This window comes from Microcaecilia unicolor, chromosome 8 (genome assembly GCF_901765095.1).
Source record: "Microcaecilia unicolor chromosome 8, aMicUni1.1, whole genome shotgun sequence".
Classification (NCBI taxonomy): Eukaryota; Metazoa; Chordata; class Amphibia; order Gymnophiona; family Siphonopidae; genus Microcaecilia; species Microcaecilia unicolor.
This window is the reverse complement of record NC_044038.1, coordinates 89,209,218-89,232,535: the sequence shown is the minus strand read 5'-3', so window position 1 is coordinate 89,232,535 and position 23,318 is coordinate 89,209,218. Positions and strand designations below refer to the sequence as shown.

Here is a 23,318-nt window from a genome sequence, read left to right as displayed (position 1 = left end):
CTGTCGGTGGCTACGGGCTCAGGGAGATCCTTATGCCTACCCCATCCCGGATGTATGAGTTAAAAGATGAGTCTGATGACCCTTCTGCAGTCTGCCTTTTTCACCGGGATGAGTTAGTCGCTCTTCTGTCATTCACTGGAAGCTTTGAACATTGAAGATCCCGAGGCGCAAGCTGTGGCTACTGTCAGTCCCAAGATGGTCAGCACTAGGAAGCCTTCTAAGACTTTTCCAATGCATGCTGCCATTCTAGGGCTTTTTTTGGCCTAGTGGTCTGATCCTGAGGGAAGTTTGAAGGTAGCCAAAGTTATGTCTTGGCTTTTACCCGGTTGCAGTGGAGCAAACGGGGAAGCTGGCCCTATCTAGAGTGGAAGCCTTGGTCACTGCAGTTACTAAGATGACCACCCTCCCTGTGGAGGGAGGTATGGCTTGGAAGACATGCAGGACTGACTCTGGAGGCGTACCTTAAACTCATCTTTTGTAGGGATCTAGCGCTAGACCTACAGGTCTCTGTCTGTAGTTTCTACACCAACCAGGGCTTGCCTACCTGGTTGCAGCAGGCGTTGGATCAGGACCAGGGGTAGGCTCCGGCCTTTGGAGGTTCCTTGTCCTGCATGGAATCGGTTTGGCTTATCTGGCTGATTCTCTTTATGACCTCTTGAGGGCTTCAGCCAAGCAGATGGCCTTGACGGTTTTCACTCGGCAGCTTTTTTAGCTCCGGCATTGGGCGGCAGATTTGGCGTCCAGTGTTTGATGTGTCTTCCCTTTCAGGCCAAACTTATTTTTGGAGAGGAACTGGAGAAGATAAGAATTTGGACAATCCTAAGTCTCGGAAGCTTCCAGAGGATGAGATCAAGTCTCCGTGGGGGGGTCACTCTTCAGGGACCTTCCAGCACCCTAGGAAGCAGCGCTCTTGCTTTCAGAGTGAGAAGCGCCCTGCTGGTGCTGCAGTGCGGCAGAGGTCTGGTGCCTGTCCTTCACAATGAGTCTGCTGACTCTTTTATGAGAAATGGGCCAAATTCACCTCAGAACAGTGGGTCTTAGACGTTGTCAGAGAAGGTTACCGAATCGAGTTCTCACCAGTTCGTGCACAGTTCCTGGAGTCCAGATGCGCCACGGCTGCCAAGCGGGTGGCAGTTGAAGCCACACTGCAGTCTCTCCTGGACCTGGGGGCGGTAGTCTCTGTGCCTCTGTCAGAGACACGCGCTGGGCGCTTGTCGATCTATTTTGTAGTGCCTCAAAAAGGGGGGCTCTTTCCACCTAATGGATCTCCAAAAGGTAAACCTGTGCCTAGCCATTCGGCATTTCTGCATGGAGACTGTGGTCTGTGGTGGTGGCAGTTCAGCCAAGAGTTTCTCATGGCGCTGGACCTCAAGGAGGTGTACCTACACATTCCTATTTGGCCTCCTCATCAGCAGTTTTGCTGTTCTAGGTAAGCATTTCCAATTCCGAGGTTTGCCTTTTGGCCTGGCCACTGCCCTTTGCACCTTTTCCAAGGTGATGGTGGTGGTAGCAGCATGCCTGCGGAAGGAGGGCATCAGAGTTCACCCCATCTGGACGTCTGAGAATCATCGGGCCACTTCTCGGGTTATTGCTTTCCTACAATTTTTGGGCTGGGCACCTTCAGAAGAGCCACCTCATTCTGTCCCTGTGTCTGGATTACCTGGGAGTCTGGTTTGACATGGCTCAAGGTTGAGAAGGAGAGGAGGGTCAAACTTCAGGTTAAGGTGTGCAGTCTGCTGGGCTTGTCCTGTCCTCGAGCTTGGAGACTATGTCCAGCTGCTGGGCTCAATGGCGGCCATCCTGGAAGTAGTGCCATGGGCATGAGTGCACATGTGACCTCAACGGCACCTTCCGTGGCTGCCCAAGGTGTGCCAGAGCATGAGATGGTGGCTCCGCAATTCCTTTATGTGGAAGGATATGTCTCTGGCAACTCCACAATGGGTGGTGGTGCTCACGGATGTCAGTCTGTTGGGCTGTCTCCATCGGCACTCACAGGGACTGTGGACGCTTCAGGAGGCGGTGTGGCCAATCAACTGTCTGGAGCTTGAGTGGTCCTGAACATTTTTATGAGCCTTTCAGGATTCACTGGTGAACAAGCCTGTTCAAGTGCTGTCGAACAACACGACTGCAGTGGCATATATCAATTGGGGCAGGTCAAGAGGCGAGCTCTGGTGGCCAAGCGGTTTCGTCTTTTGGAGTGGGCCAAGACCCACATCCCTCTGCCGTCAGTGGCTTGCGTTGCAGATCAGCGCAGTGTGCACGCGGATTTTCTCAGTCATCTCCTTGATCCGGCAGAGTGGGAACAGTCGACAGTGGTATTTCATCGCATTTGCTGCAGATGGGGAACACCAGAAATGGATCTGATGGTGTCCCCTCAAGGTGCCAAGGTTTTCCAGTCATCGAAGAGAAGCTGGCTTGTCAGGGCTGGATGCTCTACTTCAGCTCTGGCCGGAAGAGGGTCTTTCCTCCTTGGCTGCTGATCGGCTGAGTACTTCTCAGGATCACAGGCCATAGAAGGTGGGTCATTCTGATTGGCCTCGACATCCTTGGCATGCAGATCTGGTTCGCTTTTTTGTGGCTCTGATCTTTTCATCCAGAGGCTGGTGCAGATGGAAGATCCCTCCCGCTTTGGCCTTATGGCCTGGCTCTTGAATGGTTGCAGTTGAAGAAGGCTATTCGGAGGGGGTGATAGCAACCTTGCTGCGAGCTCACAAGCGGTCCACTTCCTCTGCTTATGCTCAAGTCTGGCGCACCTTTGAGACTTGGTGTGCATCCTATGTTTGTTCTCCTTTCGAGGCTTTCATACCTCAACTGTTAGCCTTTTTGCAGGAAGGGTTTACAGGGGTCTCTCCTATAATTCCCTTTGGGTACAGGTAGCTGCTTTGGCCTGTTTCCAGCGGCGGGTGTCTGGCTCTTCTCTGGCTTCGTACCCCAATGTGGTGCATTTCTTGAACGAGGTTCTGCATCTCTGCCCTCCACTGTGGCGACTTTGCCCTCCTTGGAGCCTTAATCTTGTTCTCTGTGCCTTGTAGAGGGTTTCTGCTGTGCTATTGCGGAAGACTTATGTTAAGGATCTCGCCCTTAAAGCAGTATTTTGGTGGCCATCTTGTCAGCCTGCCGAGTTTCTGATATTCAGGCTTTATCCTGCCGAGATCCTTTTCTTCAGTTTTCTGAGTCTAGAGTTACTTTGCATACAGTGTCTTCCTTTTTGCCTAAAGTGGTTTCAGCGTTTCATCTCAATCAACCTCTCTTCCTTCCTTTTTGGGAGGAGGATTATCCTGTAGAGTGCTCAATGCTTCACCTTCTGGATGTTTGGAGGGTTCTCCTCCATTATTTGCAGGTGTCCAATGACTTCAGGTGTTTGGATCACCTCTTTGTCCTTCCAGTAGAGGGGACGCGGTGTCTAAAGCGTCGATCTCCCAATGGATTAAGGAGGCGATTGTTTCTGTGTATATGTTGATGGGTTGTGTCCTGCCGGAGGCACTGAAGGCGCATTCCATGTGGTTGCAGTCGGCTTCGTGGGCTGAGACAGGGGTTCGGTCTCTGGATGAGATCTGTAGGGCAGCTAGTTGGGCTTCACAACACAGCTTTACAAAACATTACAGGGTGGATGTGGCTGCTCAGATGTTTCCTTTGGAGCAGCGGTTCTATTCAGGGGGGCAGCAGCGGCCCACCCTTGGTAGGGATTGCTTTGGTACATCCCACCAATCCCTGGATTCATCTGCTGCTAAGGAAGGTATTTATTTATTTATTTTATTGCATTTGTATCCCACAGTATCCCACCTCTTTGCAGGCTCAATGTGGCTTACAATACATCATGGATAATGGAAATGAGAAGAGGTTAAGCTTATGGGTTACAGCAGGGTTTGTGTTGGATGGTGATGGAAAGCGTTAGAGTAAGAGACAAGAGGTCTTGATTTACATTCATGGTATAAGTGAGTTTTGCATGACTTGGTCTTTGTGATAGGTCTTGTCGTAGAATTTCACATGACTTGGTCTTTGTGATAGGTCTTGTCGTAGAATTTCACATGACTTGGTCTTTGTGATAGGTCTTGTCAAAGAGATGGGTCTTTAGTAGCTTCCGGAAGTTGGTTAGTTCATGGACGGCTTTTAGGTTACGTGGTAATGCGTCCCAGAGCTGTGTGCTCATGTAAGTGAAGGTTGATGCGTGTATTAGTTTGTACTTTAGACCTTTGCAGTTGGGGAAATGAAGATTGAGGAATGTGTGAGAAGATTTTTTTAGCATTCCTGGATGGTAGGTCTATCAAGTCTGACATGTATGCTGGGGCATCGCCATGGATGATTTTGTGTACTAGGGTGCATACTTTGAACGTGATGCGCTCTTTGAGTGGGAGCCAGTGTAACGTCTCTCGTAGGGGTTTTGCGCACTCATATTTTGGTTTGCCAAATATAAGTCTGGCTGCCGTGTTCTGGGCTGTTTGGAGTTTCTTGTATTTTGCTCCTTGCAGCCAACGTAAAGTGAGTTGCAGTAGTCTAGATGACTAAGGACTAAAGATTGAACCAGATTACGGAAGACGGTCCTCAGGAAGAATGGTCTTACTCTTTTTAATTTCCACATTGAGTGGAACATCTTTTTGGTTGTGTTTTTCGCGTGATTCTCAAGTGTTAGGTGTCGATCAAAGGTGACACCAAGGATTTTTAAGGTTTCCGAGATAGGTAGGTTTATCTTTGGTGTGTTGATGGTGGTGAATTTGCTCGTGTTGTATTGAGAGGTAAGTACTAGGCATTGGGTTTTTTCTGCATTGAGTTTTAGCTGAAAGGCATCTGCCCAGGAGTGCATGATTTGCAGGCTTTGGTTGATGTCATTAGAAATTTCTTTTAGGTCATGATCGAATGGGATGTAAATCGTTACATTATTGGCGTAAATGTATGGGTTGAGGTTCTGGTTGGATAGTTGTTTGGCCAGAGGTGTCATCATTAGGTTGAATATAGTCGGTGAAAGGGGAGATCCTTGTGGAACTCCACATTCAGGTGTCCATGCGGTAGATGTGGTCGATTTTGATGTGACTTGATATGAGCGTGTGGTTAAGAATCCTTTAAAACAGTTAAGAACATTTTCTCCGATGCCGAAGTATTCCAGGATGTGTAGTAAGATTCTATGGTCGACCATATCGAAGGCGCTGGACATGTCTAATTGTAGAAGTAATATGTTCTTGCCGGTTGCAATTGTTTGTTTGAATTTCGTCATGAGCATAACTAATACTGTTTCTGTACTGTGATTAGAACAAAATCCTGATTGGGAGTCGTGCAGTATGGAGAATTTGTTTAGATATTCTGTGAGTTGTTTGGTTACCATTCCTTCTGTTACTTTGGTTATTAAAGGAATGGCTGCGACTGGTCTGTAGTTGGTTAGTTCGCTCGCATTTTTCTTTGTGTCTTTGGGTATGGGGGTAAGTAGAATGCTTCCTTTCTCCATTGGGAAGAGTCCATTTTGTAGCATGAAGTTCACGTGTTTCATTAGCTCTGTGATGAAGTGTTTGGGGGCTGATTACTTTATTTGGGCATATGTCTAGTTTGCAATGTGATTTGGCGTATCTTTTAAGTGTTTTTGGAGATAAAATCTTCCGATATTGTTTCAAATTCATTCCAGATCCTATCTGCTGGGTATTCTCCAGGGTTTGGGTCTAGGCAGTCTAATAAGGTAGTGTATTCGATGGAGCTGGTAGGTATTCTGAGTCGGAGTTGTATTATTTTCTCTTTGAAGTATTTCGCAAGGTTTTCTGCCTCTGGAAAATCTGTGCTGTTGTTCGTGACTGGAGTGGTATTTAGCAGTTTATTCACGAGTTGGAAAAGTTTGTGTGTGTCCTTGTAATTTGGTCCAATTTCATTTTTGTAATATAGTTTTTTTTTTATGTTTTTTATGCTTTACCTGCTGATAATTTTCTTTCCTTTACTAGCAGCAGATGACTCCAGGATCCCTCCCATTGCTGTTCTCCTGCTGTGTGTTTTGTTTTGTTTTTTTCTCTCCTGGCATTAAAGAAAAAAAAAGGAAGAAGAAGAATATATAACGGAAGAAGGTGAGAATGCAGTAAGACTGATTTTCAAGTTCAGTGCATTATAGTTTGTTTTCTATTTGTTCATTGGTGAGGAAGGCTTATAATCGCGTTTGTGTTCCTGCTTTGTGATGTGACATATACTGATTGAAGGAGGAGCTGGCTGTCTGGTATCATTGCCTTCGACAGTCTCCACTTGCAGGTAGTTGGACACAACCCACCAGTTCCTGGATTCATCTGCTGCTAGTAAAGGAAAGACAATCAGCCGGTAAGGCATAATGTTACCGTAGCTCACAATGAGTTTATTATATGGTGCTCTCCATCTTATGAGAATAGAGGGGGATTTTGACCAGCACAAAACTGACTAATCAATAGCTTTGTGATACAGATGTTAAATAGAATAACTGTTACAGAGGTATAATAGCAGTACGACTTGACAAAAAGATGGGAGGAGATTGTGTACTTTGAAAAGAGTGAGGGACCACAGTTAGGGATGATGGGGCCACCAATGGGCCCCGGGTCTTGCAGTGAAAAACACTGATCTGAACTGTGCATGCCTGAATGAGTGAGTGCTGTTGATCTGTGGGTAGCGTGGTGAGTTGCTTGTACAGATATCTTTCAGTTCAGTGGGAAATTGATTGGCGTAGGGGCCTTTGGGGAGCTGAATAACAGTCATGTCCAGGGGCAAGTGACTAACCCTTGGGGATGGGCCAGATGAGCCCAGTGATGATCAGACATTGACTCATTTCAGATCTCTCTTCCTGGGCCCACTTCAAGAATGCACTAAACAGTGGCTGAATGTCCTCTTCACAGTAGTACTGTATATGTATTCACCAACCTCTGTGGGTGAATCAGCCTCTTAAGGAAAAACCAAACAAACATGAATCCAATGAGATGAAATGAATAAGGAGTGAAAAATTCCTCAGGACTTGCCACATACAAAATGGTTTGTGTAGTCTCCACTCCTTGGCAGCTTTCTTACTTTTCTCCTGTTGGCCCACTCTCTTCTCTGCTACCCTCTACCACAGGTCGTAATTGGGATGGAAACTATATCCTTCAAGGCCTCCCCCTTCCCTTCCATTCCCTTCCCTTGTGGCTAGGTAGGGATATTTCCTTCTGCTGTGGTATTTTCATTCAGCAGTAGAAGTGTGGTGTCCTTGTGTCAGACTCTTCCATGCTTCTTCTGCATCTCATCTGCTATTGAAGTTGGAGAGGGAACAGGAGAGGGCAGGAGCGTGCTTAGCCCATTCTGTGGGCTGAAGCCAGTCGGCAGAGCTAGCAGCCATATCAAGTCATCCAAAACAATAGCAAATGCCTATTAAAACAATATGCAATGCTTATTAGAAATAATGGACTGCCTATGCATGGTCCTTCTGTAAAAAGGCTAAAGGTGATCCATTTGGATAGGCAGTGCTTTAAAAGGTGAGGGATAAAGTATTTTACTACTACTATTTAACATTTATTTAACATTTCTAAAGCACTACCAGGGTTACGCAGCGCTGTACAATCTAACAAAGAAGGACAGTCCCTGCTCAAAGGAGCTTACAATCTAAAGGACAAAAAAGCGCAGTCAATCAAATTGGGGGCAGGCTAGATTTCCTGGATAGAGGTACAATGGTTAGGTGCCGAAAGCGACATTGAAGAGGTGGGCTTTGAGCAAGGATTTTATTGTTTTATTTATTTCACATTTATATCCCACATTATCCAAAGCAAACTCAGCTGATGGTTTCTTGTTACAGCCCCCAAGATGCTGAATTTTACCAAAAAAATAACTCCAGATGGTCTTGGCTTACTTTAAAGGCACATAGAAATCTCATTTGATATTCAGATTTACCAATCAGGAAGTCATAGAGCATCAGCAAACTGTCAATGCAAACTATAAACCCCTGAAATCCAGGTTTAGGAACTGAGACTACCATAGACTTGCCGTGTCTGGACTCCTTCAAAGATGTTATATAAGACAATATAGTTTGTAAAATGGACTTCCTATTAGCTATGTTTGCTGCTTGCAATAGAGCCTTGGAACCTTGACATTTCAAATTTCACAGTGTCAGCACATCAAAAAGGCAATTAAACATGTGAATAAATGGGACTCATCTGTATACAAACACACAGCCGTGAGACATAGATTTAAAAAAAAAAAAAAAAGCAAGAAAACATGCAATTTACATCCAAACAGACTTTAAGAAGAAATATATACAACAGAATTGGAAAATGTTGGCACATTTAGACTGACTGTGGACAGAACTTCTGCATGAAGGTAGCTCTTCCCTCATTATTCAATACCTCTCTTTTAAATAATAGTAATATCATTATTCAATACCTCTCTTTTAAATAATAGAAATATAAAAATGCACTTGATATTTTTTTAATATACCACTGCATTCCATGAAACAAATGAGAGCACTATCAGTGAGCTTGAGACTGTTCCAGGACTTCCCCGAAGAAGCGGACGTGAAACGGGCACCCCCCCCCCCCCCCCCCCCCCCAGTTGGGATGGTCTCTAATGCTCGCTCCATGCAGTTGGAATGATTGATATATATAAGGTGTTTAACTACGCCTGCCAGTGGTATTTAGCTTGTTAAGAAAACAAAGTAACAAATAAGATATAAACAAACACAGAAAAGAAAAATTCCTCATAATTGAATAATCTAGAGGGTTTATTTTGTGAGCCGATTGATTGAACATAGCTGAAAGGACATTTGCAATACATAGTTCTTTGGAACATTTTCCTGGTTTCGGCACTAACTGAGGCTCTTTTTTCCCTCCGTCTAAAAGATATAGGGATCTGTTCCCTGAATATACTAGCAGGCTGCTGTTGTTCACTATTTTTGTCTTGAGTGGGAACTAATTGTTAGTGATCTTTTTCTTCAAACTATTGTTGATATTCCAATTGAGAAGAGTCATAACATAAATATTGTGTCACCTGAAATGTTACATAACTCTTATATGGGAATCTAAGAAAAAATGTTGCTCCTATAGCCAAAACCCTACACTTCAAAGGCAGAAAAGCTTTCCTTAATACTTGGGTGTTCCAGGAAATATCTGAGAAGATTTAAATTGGCTTCCCACAAAACAGCATAGACTTCTTTTAAAATATGTTCTTAAAACAGCAGACTGACTTCGTAGAAAAAGGTATTAAAGAGGGTGGCCCTAGCTGAGAGTCCGTAGAATCTTCTAAGAAAACTGTCAAATCTGCACTAGCAGAAGGACCCAAAACTGCTTGGTTACCCTCCTGATCTACTGTCTGAATTTTCGTTGATGGTAAATAATAGCGTTTAACAGAAGTCTTTTCTTCTGAGAACTTTTTATTTTAATTCCGCTTTTGAACTCCAGCATTAGAGAGTCTAATTTAAAGGAAAAAAAGAAGGAAGATTTTTTTTTTTTTTTTTTTTGTATGATTGGTCTTATGGTTGTTTGCTTTTCTGTCATATATTGGAGTTCTTTCCCTTGGGTAGTTATATGTTACCATTATTTTTATTGTAAACTGCTCTGACCTCATTTCAGGAAGGGGGGGGGGGGGTATATCAAATCCTATTAAACATAAACATAATTCTAGTCTATTCATGTTTTATATACCATCTATTTTCCAATTAGGATTCATAGCTGTTAACGTTCAAGATGACCTCCAACATTTGAGGGATATATTATAAAAAGATATAATCTAAACATCTGTTCTGAACTGCTTCCTTTTTTTTTTCCCCACAGACTCGGGAATGCAATAAACATGGAGAGGTGTTTGCAGCCCAGAGGAATTCGCTGATGGCTAAAAAGATGAACATGTGGGCCCTGGGAATCGGGATATGTCTTCTACTCGTTTATGTTCCCTTGAAGGTCTATCTATTCGTAATGCAGTCAAGAAGTTACTCTTATTCTAAACTAGACATATTTCCTTCGGCTGCTCTCCAGTCAGTTCCAGGAACTGTTGCCTCAGGGTTACAGTAAGACGCTGCCAAAGTATAAGCAAATCTTCTGAAGAATTTCCTAACTAACTTCAGACGCTGTTGCCAGCATCTACAGGATTCTGTCTGTTCATAAAAACAGCTTCACTGTGTTTGTTAACCATAAATGCATTTATCTCTCTGTAATTGTACCATCTGTTTGACAGAGTAAGAGAATCCCCTTTTGGAAGGGGACAGCTTGAGCAATAACATTTTATTAAGGAAGAGGACTTGATATATTTGAGTAGCCAATGTGCCAGTACAGCTCCAATCCAATGTTGAATGTATTATTAAACAAGCTGCTTTCCTCCTTCTTGAGCTTTTAGATGTTTTTCTTTGTCTCCTTGGCACCCCTTTATTAAACCATCAGTGAGTGCCAGAACAGGGCTTCATGCCCCATACCATTTCACATCTTCACACTTCCCTCTCTCATGCTCAGTATTTAGTCCAAGGTTCAGCTTCAAGAAGCAGAATAATAAAATATTGGTGTTTTGTAGAATGACGTTTAACACAATTTGGTACTAAAATTATCCTCATCAAGGGGGTGAAGTCCTGATCACATATAAAGCCCTTATGCTTATACTTGGCCTTCATGGAGTATGTACAATTAGCCATTAATGCTCATAACAGCCAAATTTTCATTCTCCTGCTGGCTATTTTGCTGTTACTTGTAAATAAGTCTTGAGGTATTGCCTCTGAAAGAAGCATTTTTTTTTCTTTTGCATTTGGCCAAAGCCACTGTATTTTCGTTCATCCATGTGTCCTAGAAATGAGCTGTTCCCCACTTGGCCTACTTCTACCAACAGGCCTTGTGGCACTGCATTCTGCACTTATTGACAGCCATTATCCTACCAGTGCTAGAATGGGGTCTTCCTTCACCAGGACTACCCCTCTATCGTACCATACCATAAAAAAGAAAGAAATATAACTGGCACCTGTAACACTTTAACAGTAGTCCAGAATCAGGAAGCAAAATGAAAAAAGTACCCTTATGGGGAAAATGCTCACTAATACAGAAGTTTTATTTATATGTAGAGCTGGTGTAAAAGTGATTTGTTAGCTAGCACCTGTGTACAGCCAGATTTGTGTGTGGATTAAACGGTATACTGCAGTATTTCTTCAGTTTATGATAAAACACCTTAATACTTTGAATTCAGCCATTTCCAAAAGACAAGTAACTTCCTAGAGCTAGTACAGCCGCCGCCCCCCCCCCCCCCCCCCCCAGCTCTTGCTCCAGGTGCGAATACACTGTACACACAATAAGAGGCAGGGGAGAGGAGCTTCTGATGGTTGCATGATATTTGTGATAGAGCCTGTGACCTTGAGACCTGCATAACTATTAGGATTTGGATCACGCGGCAACCGTCCTCTGTAAATAGGAGAAAATGTAGCCAGGAAGGAGTGAGTGTACCCTCCCCCCCCCCCCCCCCCCCCCCCACCCAAACCAACATCTAAGTCTTCCGTTTAGAGTTTGTTTTAGCTGTCTCACAAGAGAAGAGACAAACCTGAGCAGTGAAAGTGAACAGGAATGTGATAGTGAAAGAAGAGATAGATACACTCAGAGCAAAGGAAAGAATGTGAGAGAGAGACATAATGATATCAAGATGGTGGAAAGGAACAAGACAAGAGGGAGTGGAGGAGTAGCCTAATGGTTAGTGCAATGGGCTGAGATCCTGGGGAACCAAGTTCAGTGCCCACTTCAACTCCTTGTGACCATGGGCAAGTCACTTAACCCTCTATTTTCCCAAGTACAAAAATTTAGATTGTGAGCCTATTAGGGACAGAGAAAGTACCTCCATATAGTGTGTATAGTACTGTGTACATCTAGAGTGCTATAGAAATAAGGAGTAGTAGTAGTAGATACCCAGAATGAAAGAAAGAGGGAGAGCAGAAGTGAAAATAGAAACAGGTCAGTGACCTAGTTGTCATCCAGTTCTGACATGTTCTCCCTCCCAGTGATTAGACACTGTCCTTAGGAATGGAGCAAGTCCCTGGACTCAAGCCTAGATAGAACATGTTCTCTTGCGTTTCTTTTCTGCTCCACAAAGGGCAGGATCCAAGGCCAAATGGTACAGTACTCTATCTTGTTCCTCTTACATCTTCAAGGCACTCATCTACCTCAGTACTTGCACAAACTACAGCTTCATCTACTTACATTTAAACCTTTAATTTTTAGCATCTTCCTGCCTACTGCAAGAGCTGTATGTTTAAAAGTGGTGGGCAGGGACTGGCAAACAGACATGGCAGCCAGCTTAAGTTTGCAATGCTGCTTCAGGGGGTTAGATTTTCTAACTTAGAAAAATAAAACAAGTCTCAAGGCCCTTCCCAACTTCAGCTCCTTCTTTCACAAAACATTCAGTTCTTGCCCTTCTTCTCATCCCTCCTTCCACAGCTTTTATGAAGCAGGAGCCAGTCCTAGGCCTCACTGCGGCAGCAACAGCAACAGGTTGTAAAGGCTCCCAGTCTATGAACTGAGCTCACTTGTTCTGCTCCTGGACTCCAGCTCCTATAAGCAAGCTAGTAAGAGATGGGGCATGGGAGCTGTGAGTATACCGGGTCTGTCCCTGGCCTATGCTCCCTTAGTCTGTTGCTGCTGCAGCCTCTGCCACCATAATTTGGATTGGCCCCTGCTTCATGAAAGAAGGTCCACACCTGGGGTGGTATTAGTAGTGGGGAGTCTGGCAGCAGAGTAGTGGTAACTTCATTGCTGGTTTAAAGAGTTGCCAGCAGGCCACTTATTCTGTAGACCAGGTGAGGCTCTGTGCCAGGGTGCTTGTGATGTCACTTGCCCTATAGGTTAAGCTGGCTCAGAGCTTACCTGGCGGCGTTGTGTGTGTAGGGAAAAAAGAAGAGCTGGCAACCCCCTTCCTCTTTCTGTCTCAGGTCACCTTTCCCCCTTCCACCTTTAAAGGCAGTTTTCCACTCCTAAACAGAGACAGTGTTTCACCACAGGGACGACACATGGGACCAATGCTGATAGCGTTAGGTGAAATGCTGTCGGTATTCAGAAGGGGGGAAGCTGCCTTTAAAGGTAGGCCTGGAGGAGGAGGGTGCCATGGTCCCTTGAGCCAGCCCTGTCTGCCAGGCACCAGCCTGATTCAAAACCAACCAAGCTGCCCAACATCCAATCAGCTGGCAAGCTGAGAGAGAGATGGGGGGGGAGCAAGAAGAATTTAAAATGCTTGGGAGAGACAAAGCACTAGATAATTGCATTGGGGGGGGGGGGGGGGTAGTTGAATTTTTATTTCTCACATGAAACTTGGCCAAAGAAGGGAGAATAGAAGCCGATATACAAAGGGTAGCAATATGGCCGCAGCACACTGCCAGAGCAAATGAGGTAACCTGCACACAGGTGCCATGGTTCTAACCCTAACATCAAGTACAGTCTTACTGGATGTTAGGTCAACAACCTCAAGGGCTGCTAGCTTTTAGTAAAAGAAAAGTCCACCTGCTGCCCCTCTCCATTTACAACCAGTAACGGGGGGAGTGCAGGTTTCAGTTCCTCCAGCTCACGTTGCAACCACTTGTGTCTCCCCCTTTCGTTCTTCAAAACCTATGGAGCTGCAGCCCCCTCATACCTAGTGTACCTGAATGTAATTCACCTTGAGCTATTACTGAAAAGGTGTGAGCAAAATCCAAATAAATTACTTGGTTCCTGGCATGTATAATACCACAATTCCCCCTATAATGTTCAGCAGGGATATAAACTAGTTACAGTATTTTGTGACATGATTACTGAATTTTTACAAAGACTTGACGAACCTGTGCAATACTGCCTGAGAATAGCAAGGACAAATCAAACTCGGGTATACATATAAAGTATCACATACCATGGAAAATGAGTTTATCTTGTTGGGCAGCCTGGATTGACCATTCAGGTCTTTATCTGCTGTCATTTACTATGTAAATTTGTCCCTGTATACACATACCTCAGAGTTCCCAATACACATGGTCTTTCAAATGTGTCATATGCACTTAGTGTGGACACAGGACTATCATCCACAGCCCCCAATCTCCAGGGTTGCCAGCTCAGCCCAGATCAACAGGACACTTGAACTAGTTTTGGTTTGTCACACTGGATTCAGGGATTTGTATCAGCATGCATACAGTGGGGAAAAATCAGGACCGGATCACTCTTTGGCAACCTGGGATGCGTCCCCCTCCACTAGAGAATTAGAAGCCACTTCTACTTACCTGCCAGCAGTCCTACTCCACTCCCTGGCCTCGTTTCGGCCTCTTTGGGGAAGTTCTAAGCTGGAAGGCAGCCCAAGCTTGCTGGATCTCCCTCCTCCTCCTGAGGACCTGTTGCCTAATGAACCTGCAGCTGTTCTTTTAGCTGCTACCTTAGTTGTGTGGTTCTAGGAGATCATACAACTGAAGGGGCTGCTTTTACCAGTGGGCAAAGGGGGCAGCTGTCCTGGGCCCGTCTTAACAGGGGGCCCATAAGTAAAAGCTCTGAGCACAGGGCTCACTCTGGTTCGGCATCTATTGTCCCTCCCCTGTCTAGCTGCTTCCTGGGTGAAAACTGCAGCATAAAGGTGCATAGCTGCACTAAGTTAATGCTGCTGATGGCCCTGACACTCCCATCCTTCAGAAACAGGAAGTCATGTCAAGGGGCGGGTCTGGCAGAGCCATCAATGGTGCAGATCAACGCTGGCTCCATGACTTTATGCTGCTTTTCTCTCACCAGGAAGTGGCTTGGCTGGTAGGGAAGTAAGCTATGCTGCTGGACCAGGAGGCTGGTGGAAAAGGGTGCTCCTGGACTAGGGGTGGGAGGGGAAGGGTGCCTAGACCAGGAAGACCCATCCATAAAAATTTGCCCAGGGCCACATAGGTGGTTAATGCAACTCTGATATCCTGTGCTCTGCTATGGCTTTGGATCAGACTGCATTTCTGTCATGCTTTGCTGGGGCAGGAGTGAGTAAATTTACATGTGTCTGCACCTCTCTGCTAGGAACCTTTTTGAATTAATAGGCCTATTTGAACCTTGATCCCAGCAGCACAGGCAGAAAAAGCCAGGTGTAAAACTGCTGCAACTGGAGACTGAATTAGCCTGTGCCCCTATGTCGAAACCAGGAGCCTGGAGTGAAGGAGCGTGCTGAGTTAGTCTCTGGTCGCAACATTTTTAAAGCTGGCTGCTTCTGCCTCTACCCTTGGGCCTGAGCTTCAGACTGGCACCAATTTTAGTAAAACAAAAACACACCCAAGTACCTCTCTAATATTCAAACCTAATATGTGTTATCCCATCCTTGTGAATAATCATTGATATAGTTCCTCTTTGCATAACAATTGCTCTTCTCAGAAAAGAAGAAAAAAAGGACCTTGGACACAGCATTCATTTTTTTATTATTTATTTATAGAAGACATTTATTGAAAGTCACAATATGCAAAGTACAACAAGCAACCAAGAGCAAAAGTACACTAAATGTAAAATACAAGCAGTTACTGAAACTCTGGGAAACTCCAAGAGGAAGCAAGCAAATGCACAATCTTCCAGATTTTTTTATAGTTTGAAAAATAATAAAGCCCTCAGGTCCTTGATGATATAGAACAAAGGTTATGCTAGGGAATGACATAAAAATAAATAGAAGGGAGACAAGGTGCTGCTACCGGCAAGAAAGGGGCTCAAAAGCACTCCCACGTAGAAAGCAGTCACTTCATTTCACAAGTATACCACACTTTAGTAATCCAGTGAGACACTAGGGGCACTGCTTTGTTCTTCCAGTGGTAAGCCAAAGTAAGATAAGCAGCATGGGCCACCTAGTGAACCAGCAGAGATAGCAAACGAATGAGACCTAGTGATTTCTTTTCCAACAAAAACACTACTGGACTCCACTACATGTCATCGGGCAACTAATCCAGTGCTGCAGATGAGTGAGTACCGCCCACCAATATGCTGTAGTCTTAGGCTAGGACCACCAAATGTGGCCCATGTTACTCACCACTGTACACCCCCTCCAACAAGAGGGACATCCAGGAAACATATGATGTATATGGGCTGGTGTAAAGTACCAATGATAGAAGACCTTGATAGCATTTTCCTTAATGGAAGTTACCATAGAAGACTTCACAGGGCTTTCTCCAAAATAGTCCAGTCATCAGCAGAAAGAGAAAAGCCCAGTTCTCATTCGCAGTTAACCCCGTGGAGGCAATACCCTTTGTAGTGTGGGAATTGTTGCACAGGTCCTCCAAATAAAGAGATTTCTCACACAGCACAGTTCTTAATGGCTGTGCTAAGTGCTTAATTTGGATATAAGCATAGCTATCAGAAGGCAAAAGCTGATAGGAGTCAGGGAGGGATTGAAAAGATAAAAATTGAGCCCACCAGGAAAACATCACCTGGAGGGAACAGTTGGCTACCTGTCAGTAGCGTGTGATGTGAAAGAAATCCACAAGGAGTTGCAAAAAAAAAAAAAAGAATCCCAATAAGCAAAAGTAGCAGTGATGGTTAGACAAATTGCTACTGGCAATTGCTGATATTTGTATAGAAGCCAAATAAGGTGCTTCAAAAGGTGAAGGCCCAACAAACTGTCCCAAATGAACCCAGAGCTTGGAGGGGGAGGCTTGAAACCATTTAATTGCCACCCATGGTTGGGCCGTGCAATAGTACCAAAACAAATCCGGGACATCCAGCCTACCAAACTTGTGCCCCTTGTACAAAAATGTACGAGGGAGTCGAGGCTACTTATTTTGCTACACAAAATGAACAAGATGGTTCTGAAGACCAAACAGAAAAGCCCATAAAACATGCAGTGGTAGCACTTGAAAAAGGTACAATAAATGAGGGACAACACTGATTTTCAAAGTAGCAATTTGCCCAAACCACGAAAGCTCTAAGGTAGCCCAACGCGCCATGTTTTGAGCCAACTCCCAAACCAAAACTAGGTAATTGGCCTGAAAAAGAGCAGTGATATCAAGGAATCTACACTCCCAAATAACGAATTTCCTTAGAGGCTCACTTAAATGAAAAAGAAGTCTGTAAGGACTCCATCAGAGAGGGAGCCAAACCGATTGGGAGGCCCACCAATTTAGAAGCATTCAGTTTGTAACCTGAGACTATAGAGTATGCCTCACTTTCCTGCAACAGAGCGGGCAGGGAGACCAGGAGCTGAGTCACAATGACAATAGCATCAGCAGCAGTGTGACCTTGAACTCCCGTACCACCCTACAAATGTCCGGGTTCAGTTGGATAGCCTCCACAAAGGGTTCCATAACAAAGCAACAGAAGGGGGGACAACTGGCATCCATGTTGGGTTCCCTGCGATAAGGGAAACCACCCTGAGTTACCCCCATTGACCCGCATGCAAACTTAGAGCAAATCATAAAAGCCTTGAATCCATGAACGATAAAAGGGGCCCACCCCAAACTTTGCCAGGAGTTTTATCAAGAAAGGCCCAGTTAACCCTATCAAAGGTCTTCTCAGTGACAAGGCCAAGCAGGCACATAGGGAGAGATCTGCTTTGAGCAATGTACAACAAATCAACCATCCTCCAGACATCCATCACTTAACGCTGAGGCACGAATTCAACCTGGTCTGGATGAATAAGTGAAGGGAGAACCGAGGTCAACCTATTTGCCTAGATGTTTGCCAAGATTTTAACATCAGTGTCCAAGATAGAGATAGGGCAGTATGACACGCATTCCAACTTGTCTTTGTTGGGCTTTGGAAAGACTGCCAACCAAGCCTCCATCATAGAAGGAGGCAAAGGTTCACCATTGCGGACCGTGTTTATAATCATTGCTAAAAGGGGGGCTAGATTGACAGCAAAGGCCTGATAAAACTCGGTGGTAAAGCCATCGATGCCCGAAGACTTTCCCGTGGGCAAGGCCTTAAAAACCTGTAACACCTTCACCATCACCGGAGCCTCCAACAAAGCATACTGTGCGGCCATCAAAACCAGAAGGGCACGATCCTGCAAGTAAACATTGATGGAAGTCTCCGGGACCACAGATTCAGAGGTGTAAAAATGTTGATAGAATCGTTGAAACAATCCCAGATCTAAGAGGATTTAGTCAAAAGGACCCTCCCCCCTTCATCCCACAACCGTAAAATACGCCTATCAGCTCTCGCCTTCCTCAGCCTGGATGCCAGAAAACGCCCGGATTTATTACTATATTCATAGTGGGTCTGTTTCAAGTGGGCATTGATAAATTGTAATTGCTTTTCATAAATGGCAGCGACCTCTAACTTTATTGCCTGAAGTGTTCGCAGAGCCAACACTACCCCAAGGGCCTTATGCCGGGCCTCCAGCACCCCAAGCTGCACCAAATATTGAGCTAAATGAGCTTTTTGGGATGTAGATCTGCTAGCCTGCTTAATAAAATAACCACAAGACACAGCTTATAAAGCATCCCATATCATCCCTAAGGGAGGTCCCCAGTCCACACTGATATCAAAGTAATCACGAAGCACCTTAACAAACATAGCACAAAGGTCCGCATCCTGGAGCACCAAATTAAAGGAGCAATATAGCAGGCTTGAACCTTCTCTCATAGAGATGGTATAGAGGGGCATTTTCGAAAGGGACGTCCAAGTTTCAATTTGGACGTCCTTGCAAAACGTCCCAATCCAGGGGCGGGGAAACCCGTATTTTCGAAACAAGATGGATGTCCATCTTTCGTTTCGAAAATACTGTCAGGGACGTCCAAATCTTTAAATTTGACCATCCCTAGATTTGGACATCCCTAGACATGGACGTTGCTGATTTTTGGCGATTTTCAAAACCAAAGACATCCATCTCACAAACGACCAAATGCAAGCCATTTGGTCATAGGAGGAGCCAGCATTTGTAGTGCACTGCCCCCCCTGACATGCCAGGACACCAACCGGGCACCCTAGGGAGCACTGCAGTGGACTTCATAAAATGCTCCCAGGAACATAGCTCCCTTACCTTGTGTGCTGAGTCCGCCAAAACCACCCAAAAGCCCACTACCCACAACTGTACACCACTGCCATAGCCCTAACGGGTAAAGGGGGGCACCTAGATGTGGGTACAGTGGGTTTCTGGTGGGTTTTGGAGGGCTCGCTGTTTTCTCCACAAACATAACAGGTAGGGGGGGTTGGTGCTGGGTCTGCCTGTCTGAAGTGCACTCACCCACTAAAACTGCTCCAGGGACCTGCATACTGATGTCATGGACCTGAGTATGACATCTGAGGCTGGCATAGAGCCTGGCACAACATATTTTTACAGATGTTTTTTGAGGGTGGGAGGGGTTAGTGACCACTGGGAGAGTAACGGGAGGTCATCCCCAATTCTCTCTGGTGGTCATGTGGTCATTTCGGGCACCTTTTTGTGCCTTAGTCAAAAGAAAAACAGGTCCAGGTGAAAACGTCCAAGTGCTCATCAGGGACATCCTTGCTTTTTTTATTATGGGTCAAGGACGCCCAAGTGTTAGGCACGCCCAAGTCCCGCCTTCGCTACGCCTCCGACACAGCCCCTTGAACTTTGGCCGGCCTTGAGATGGAGTGCAGTTGGGGACGTCCAAAATCGGCTTTCGATTATACCGATTTGGACGTTTCTGTGAGAAGGATATGCATCTTCCGATTTATGTCGAAAGATGGGTGTCCTTCTCTTTCGAAAATGAGCCCAAAAGTAACCCAAACCGGGGCATGGTCATAAATAGTGATATTCTCAATGGCAGCCAAACAGCTCACATCTGGTAAAGTTTTATCAACAAAAATATAATCCAACCGGGAGTAGGTGGCATGAGCTTGAGAGAGAAAGCTGTAATCACACACGTGTATGTGAGTCAGTCTCCATGCATCAAACAGGCCTAAACAGTCCACCGTCTGCCCCAGCTCCCAAGAAAGACATCCATTGCAGACAGGAAAACTATGATCCAGGGCTGGCTGTATGGTTGCATTGAAATCACCTGCGAAGAAAAACTTACCCTTGGCAAAACCTTGGATGATAGGAAGAAGCAGGGTAAAAAAAACTGATTCTGGTGCTCATTAGACACATAGAGGCCAAGGTCACTTCCTCATGGTCTAAAAGTGCAAGGTGCAATATAAACCAACCATCAGGATCTCTCTCTGAATATGCAGCACCTGCACATTAGGGGTAATGTGAAACAAAATTTCCACTCCCTGCTTCTTAGTCCCATGTGTATCAGAGGCACAATACACAAATGGATAGTGAGGATGGGTCAGGAAAGCCTCATATTTTTTTCAAAAAATGTGTCTCTTGCAGAAACACCACATGTGGCTTAGCCTGAAACAACTCATTAAAAAGAGATTGCCTCTTATAAGGCAAATTCAAGCCCTTAATGTTATAGGTATAAAGCTTCAAATCAGCCATAACTTCACAATCCCTGACCAAAGCCCCACAGAAGCCCAACCCCCAAAACAGAACAGGAACCCAATCCCAACCCACATCCCCCACTACCCCCAGAACCCCCATAGCCTTCCCCTTTCCCAGAATCCCCCTCCTCCCAGATTCCCCACCGAGCACAAAACAAACACCAGCCTGAGGGTGGGAATAGAAGACATAAGACCCCAACCAAACACACTCAGCCCCCCCCCCCCCCGACTGACCACCCCAGTCATACAGTGGTGGAAATAAGTATTTGATCCCTTGCTGATTTTGTAAGTGTGCCCACTGACAAAGACATGAGCAGCCCATAATTGAAGGGTAGGTTATTGGTAACAGTGAGAGATAGCACATCACAAATTAAATCCGGAAAATCACATTGTGGAAAGTATATGAATTTATTTGCATTCTGCAGAGGGAAATAAGTATTTAATCCCTCTGGCAAACAAGACCTAATACTTGGTGGCAAAACCCTTGTTGGCAAGCACAGCGGTCAGACGTCTTCTGTAGTTGATGATGAGGTTTGCACACATGTCAGGAGGAATTTTGGTCCACTCCTCTTTGCAGATCATCTCTAAATCATTAAGAGTTCTGGGCTGTCGCTTGGCAACTCGCAGCTTCAGCTCCCTCCATAAGTTTTCAATGGGATTAAGGTCTGGTGACTGGCTAGGCCACTCCATGACCCTAATGTGCTTCTTCCTGAGCCACTCCTTTGTTGCCTTGGCTGTATGTTTTGGGTCATTGTCGTGCTGGAAGACCCAGCCACGACCCATTTTTCAGGCCCTGGCGGAGGGAAGGAGGTTGTCACTCAGAATTGTACGGTACATGGCCCCATCCATTCTCCCATTGATGCGGTGAAGTAGTCCTGTGCCCTTAGCAGAGAAACACCCCCAAAACATAACATTTCCACCTCCATGCTTGACAGTGGGGACGGTGTTCTTTGGGTCATAGGCAGCATTTCTCTTCCTCCAAACACGGCGAGTTGAGTTCATGCCAAAGAGCTCAATTTTTGTCTCATCTGACCACAGCACCTTCTCCCAATCACTCTCGGCATCATCCAGGTGTTCACTGGCAAACTTCAGACGGGCCGTCACATGTGCCTTCCGGAGCAGGGGGACCTTGCGGGCACTGCAGGATTGCAATCCGTTATGTCGTAATGTGTTACCAATGGTTTTCGTGGTGACAGTGGTCCCAGCTGCCTTGAGATCATTGACAAGTTCCCCCCTTGTAGTTGTAGGCTGATTTCTAACCTTCCTCATGATCAAGGATACCCCACGAGGTGAGATTTTGCGTGGAGCCCCAGATCTTTGTCGATTGACAGTCATTTTGTACTTCTTCCATTTTCTTACTATGGCACCAACAGTTGTCTCCTTCTCGCCCAGCGTCTTACTGATGGTTTTGTAGCCCATTCCAGCCTTGTGCAGGTGTATGATCTTGTCCCTGACATCCTTAGACAGCTCCTTGCTCTTGGCCATTTTGTAGAGGTTAGAGTCTGACTGATTCACTGAGTCTGTGGACAGGTGTCTTTCATACAGGTGACCATTGCCGACAGCTGTCTGTCATGCAGGTAACGAGTTGATTTGGAGCATCTACCTGGTCTGTAGGGGCCAGATCTCTTACTGGTTGGTGGGGGATCAAATACTTATTTCCCTCTGCAGAATGCAAATAAATTCATATACTTTCCACAATGTGATTTTCCGGATTTAATTTGTGATGTGCTATCTCTCACTGTTACCAATAACCTACCCTTCAATTATGGGCTGCTCATGTCTTTGTCAGTGGGCACACTTACAAAATCAGCAAGGGATCAAATACTTATTTCCACCACTGTACATGCCACTAACACGCAATCATACTTCTCCTTCCCCCCAATGCACAAAACCTGACAGCTCAAGTAAAGTCCGCAAGATTAACTGCAAATAGCATTCATGTAGCCACAAAATACAGCTATCCAGAACACAGTACAGTGGGCCGTTCAAGTTGCAGCCCCAGTCCGGGTCTGGCAGGGTGATATTTTCTTTCCTCCCTCAATACGCTGTAACGTCTCATGAGTAGCAGCTAGGTCAGCCTCAAACAAAAATCTCCATGCTTCCTGCAACTTGCGCACATGATGCACTTTACCTGCGCCGCAAAACTCAAAGCAAAAGGAAGGACTCAGCAATATTTAATATGGGCTGCCGTCAGCAAATCCAGAGCAGGTTTCATGTCTCTATGTTGCGGAAGCTTATACGAGAAGATGTCCTGGTAAACTGACACGCATGCCTCGTTGTAAAGATGATGTGATGTCTTCTGGGCTTTGGTTAGGATATGCTCTGTATCAGCATACTGCACAAAGCATGGTAACGTGGAAGGGCACAATCGAACGGGGCGCCCATCTTTAAGGGCACTCATCTCTAAGGACATCCTGATGAAGGGGCGGGGCATCCCGTATTATCGAAACAAGATGGGCATCCATCTTTCTTTTCGGTAATACAGTCGGGGACACCCAAATCTCAACATTTAGGTTGACCTTAGAGATGGGCGACCTCGGTTTTTGCCGATAATGGAAACCAAAGATGCACATCTCAAGAACAACCAAATCCAAGGCATTTGGTCATGGGAGGAGCCAGCATTTGTAGTGCACTGGTCCCCCTCACATGCCAGGACACCAACCGGGCACCCTAGGGGGCACTGCAGTGGACATCACAAATTGCTTCCAGGTGCACAGCTCCCTTACCTTGTGTGCTGAGCCCCCCAACCCACTACCCACAACTCTACACCACTACCATAGCCCTTAGGGATGAAGGGGGGCACCTACATGTGGGTACAGTGGGTTTGGGGTGGGTTTTGGAGGGCTCCCATTTACCCCCACAAGTGTAACAGGTGGGGGGGGTATGGGTCTGGGTCCGCCTGTCTGAAGTGCACTGCACCCACTAAAAACTGCTCCAGGGACCTGCATACTGCTGTCATGGAGCTGGGTATGACATTTGAGGCTGGCATAAAGGCTGGAAAAAAATGTGTTTTAATTTTGTTTTTGGGTGGGAGGGGGTTGGTGACCACTGGGAGAGTAAAGG

At 45.5% G+C, this 23,318-nt stretch overlaps 1 protein-coding gene across 1 annotated transcript in view; it reads left to right on the top strand.

Moving 5' to 3' along the window:
• LOC115476488 (interferon-induced transmembrane protein 2-like) overlaps positions 1–10,273 on the top strand; it is a 48,937-nt gene extending 38,664 nt beyond the window's left edge. The window contains exon 2 of the mRNA XM_030212885.1: positions 9,723–10,273. Coding sequence (XP_030068745.1) covers positions 9,723–9,959 — 237 coding nt within the window. The 3' untranslated portion in view covers positions 9,960–10,273. The remainder of the gene's footprint in view (positions 1–9,722) is intronic.
• Positions 10,274–23,318: the final 13,045 nt, after the last annotated feature.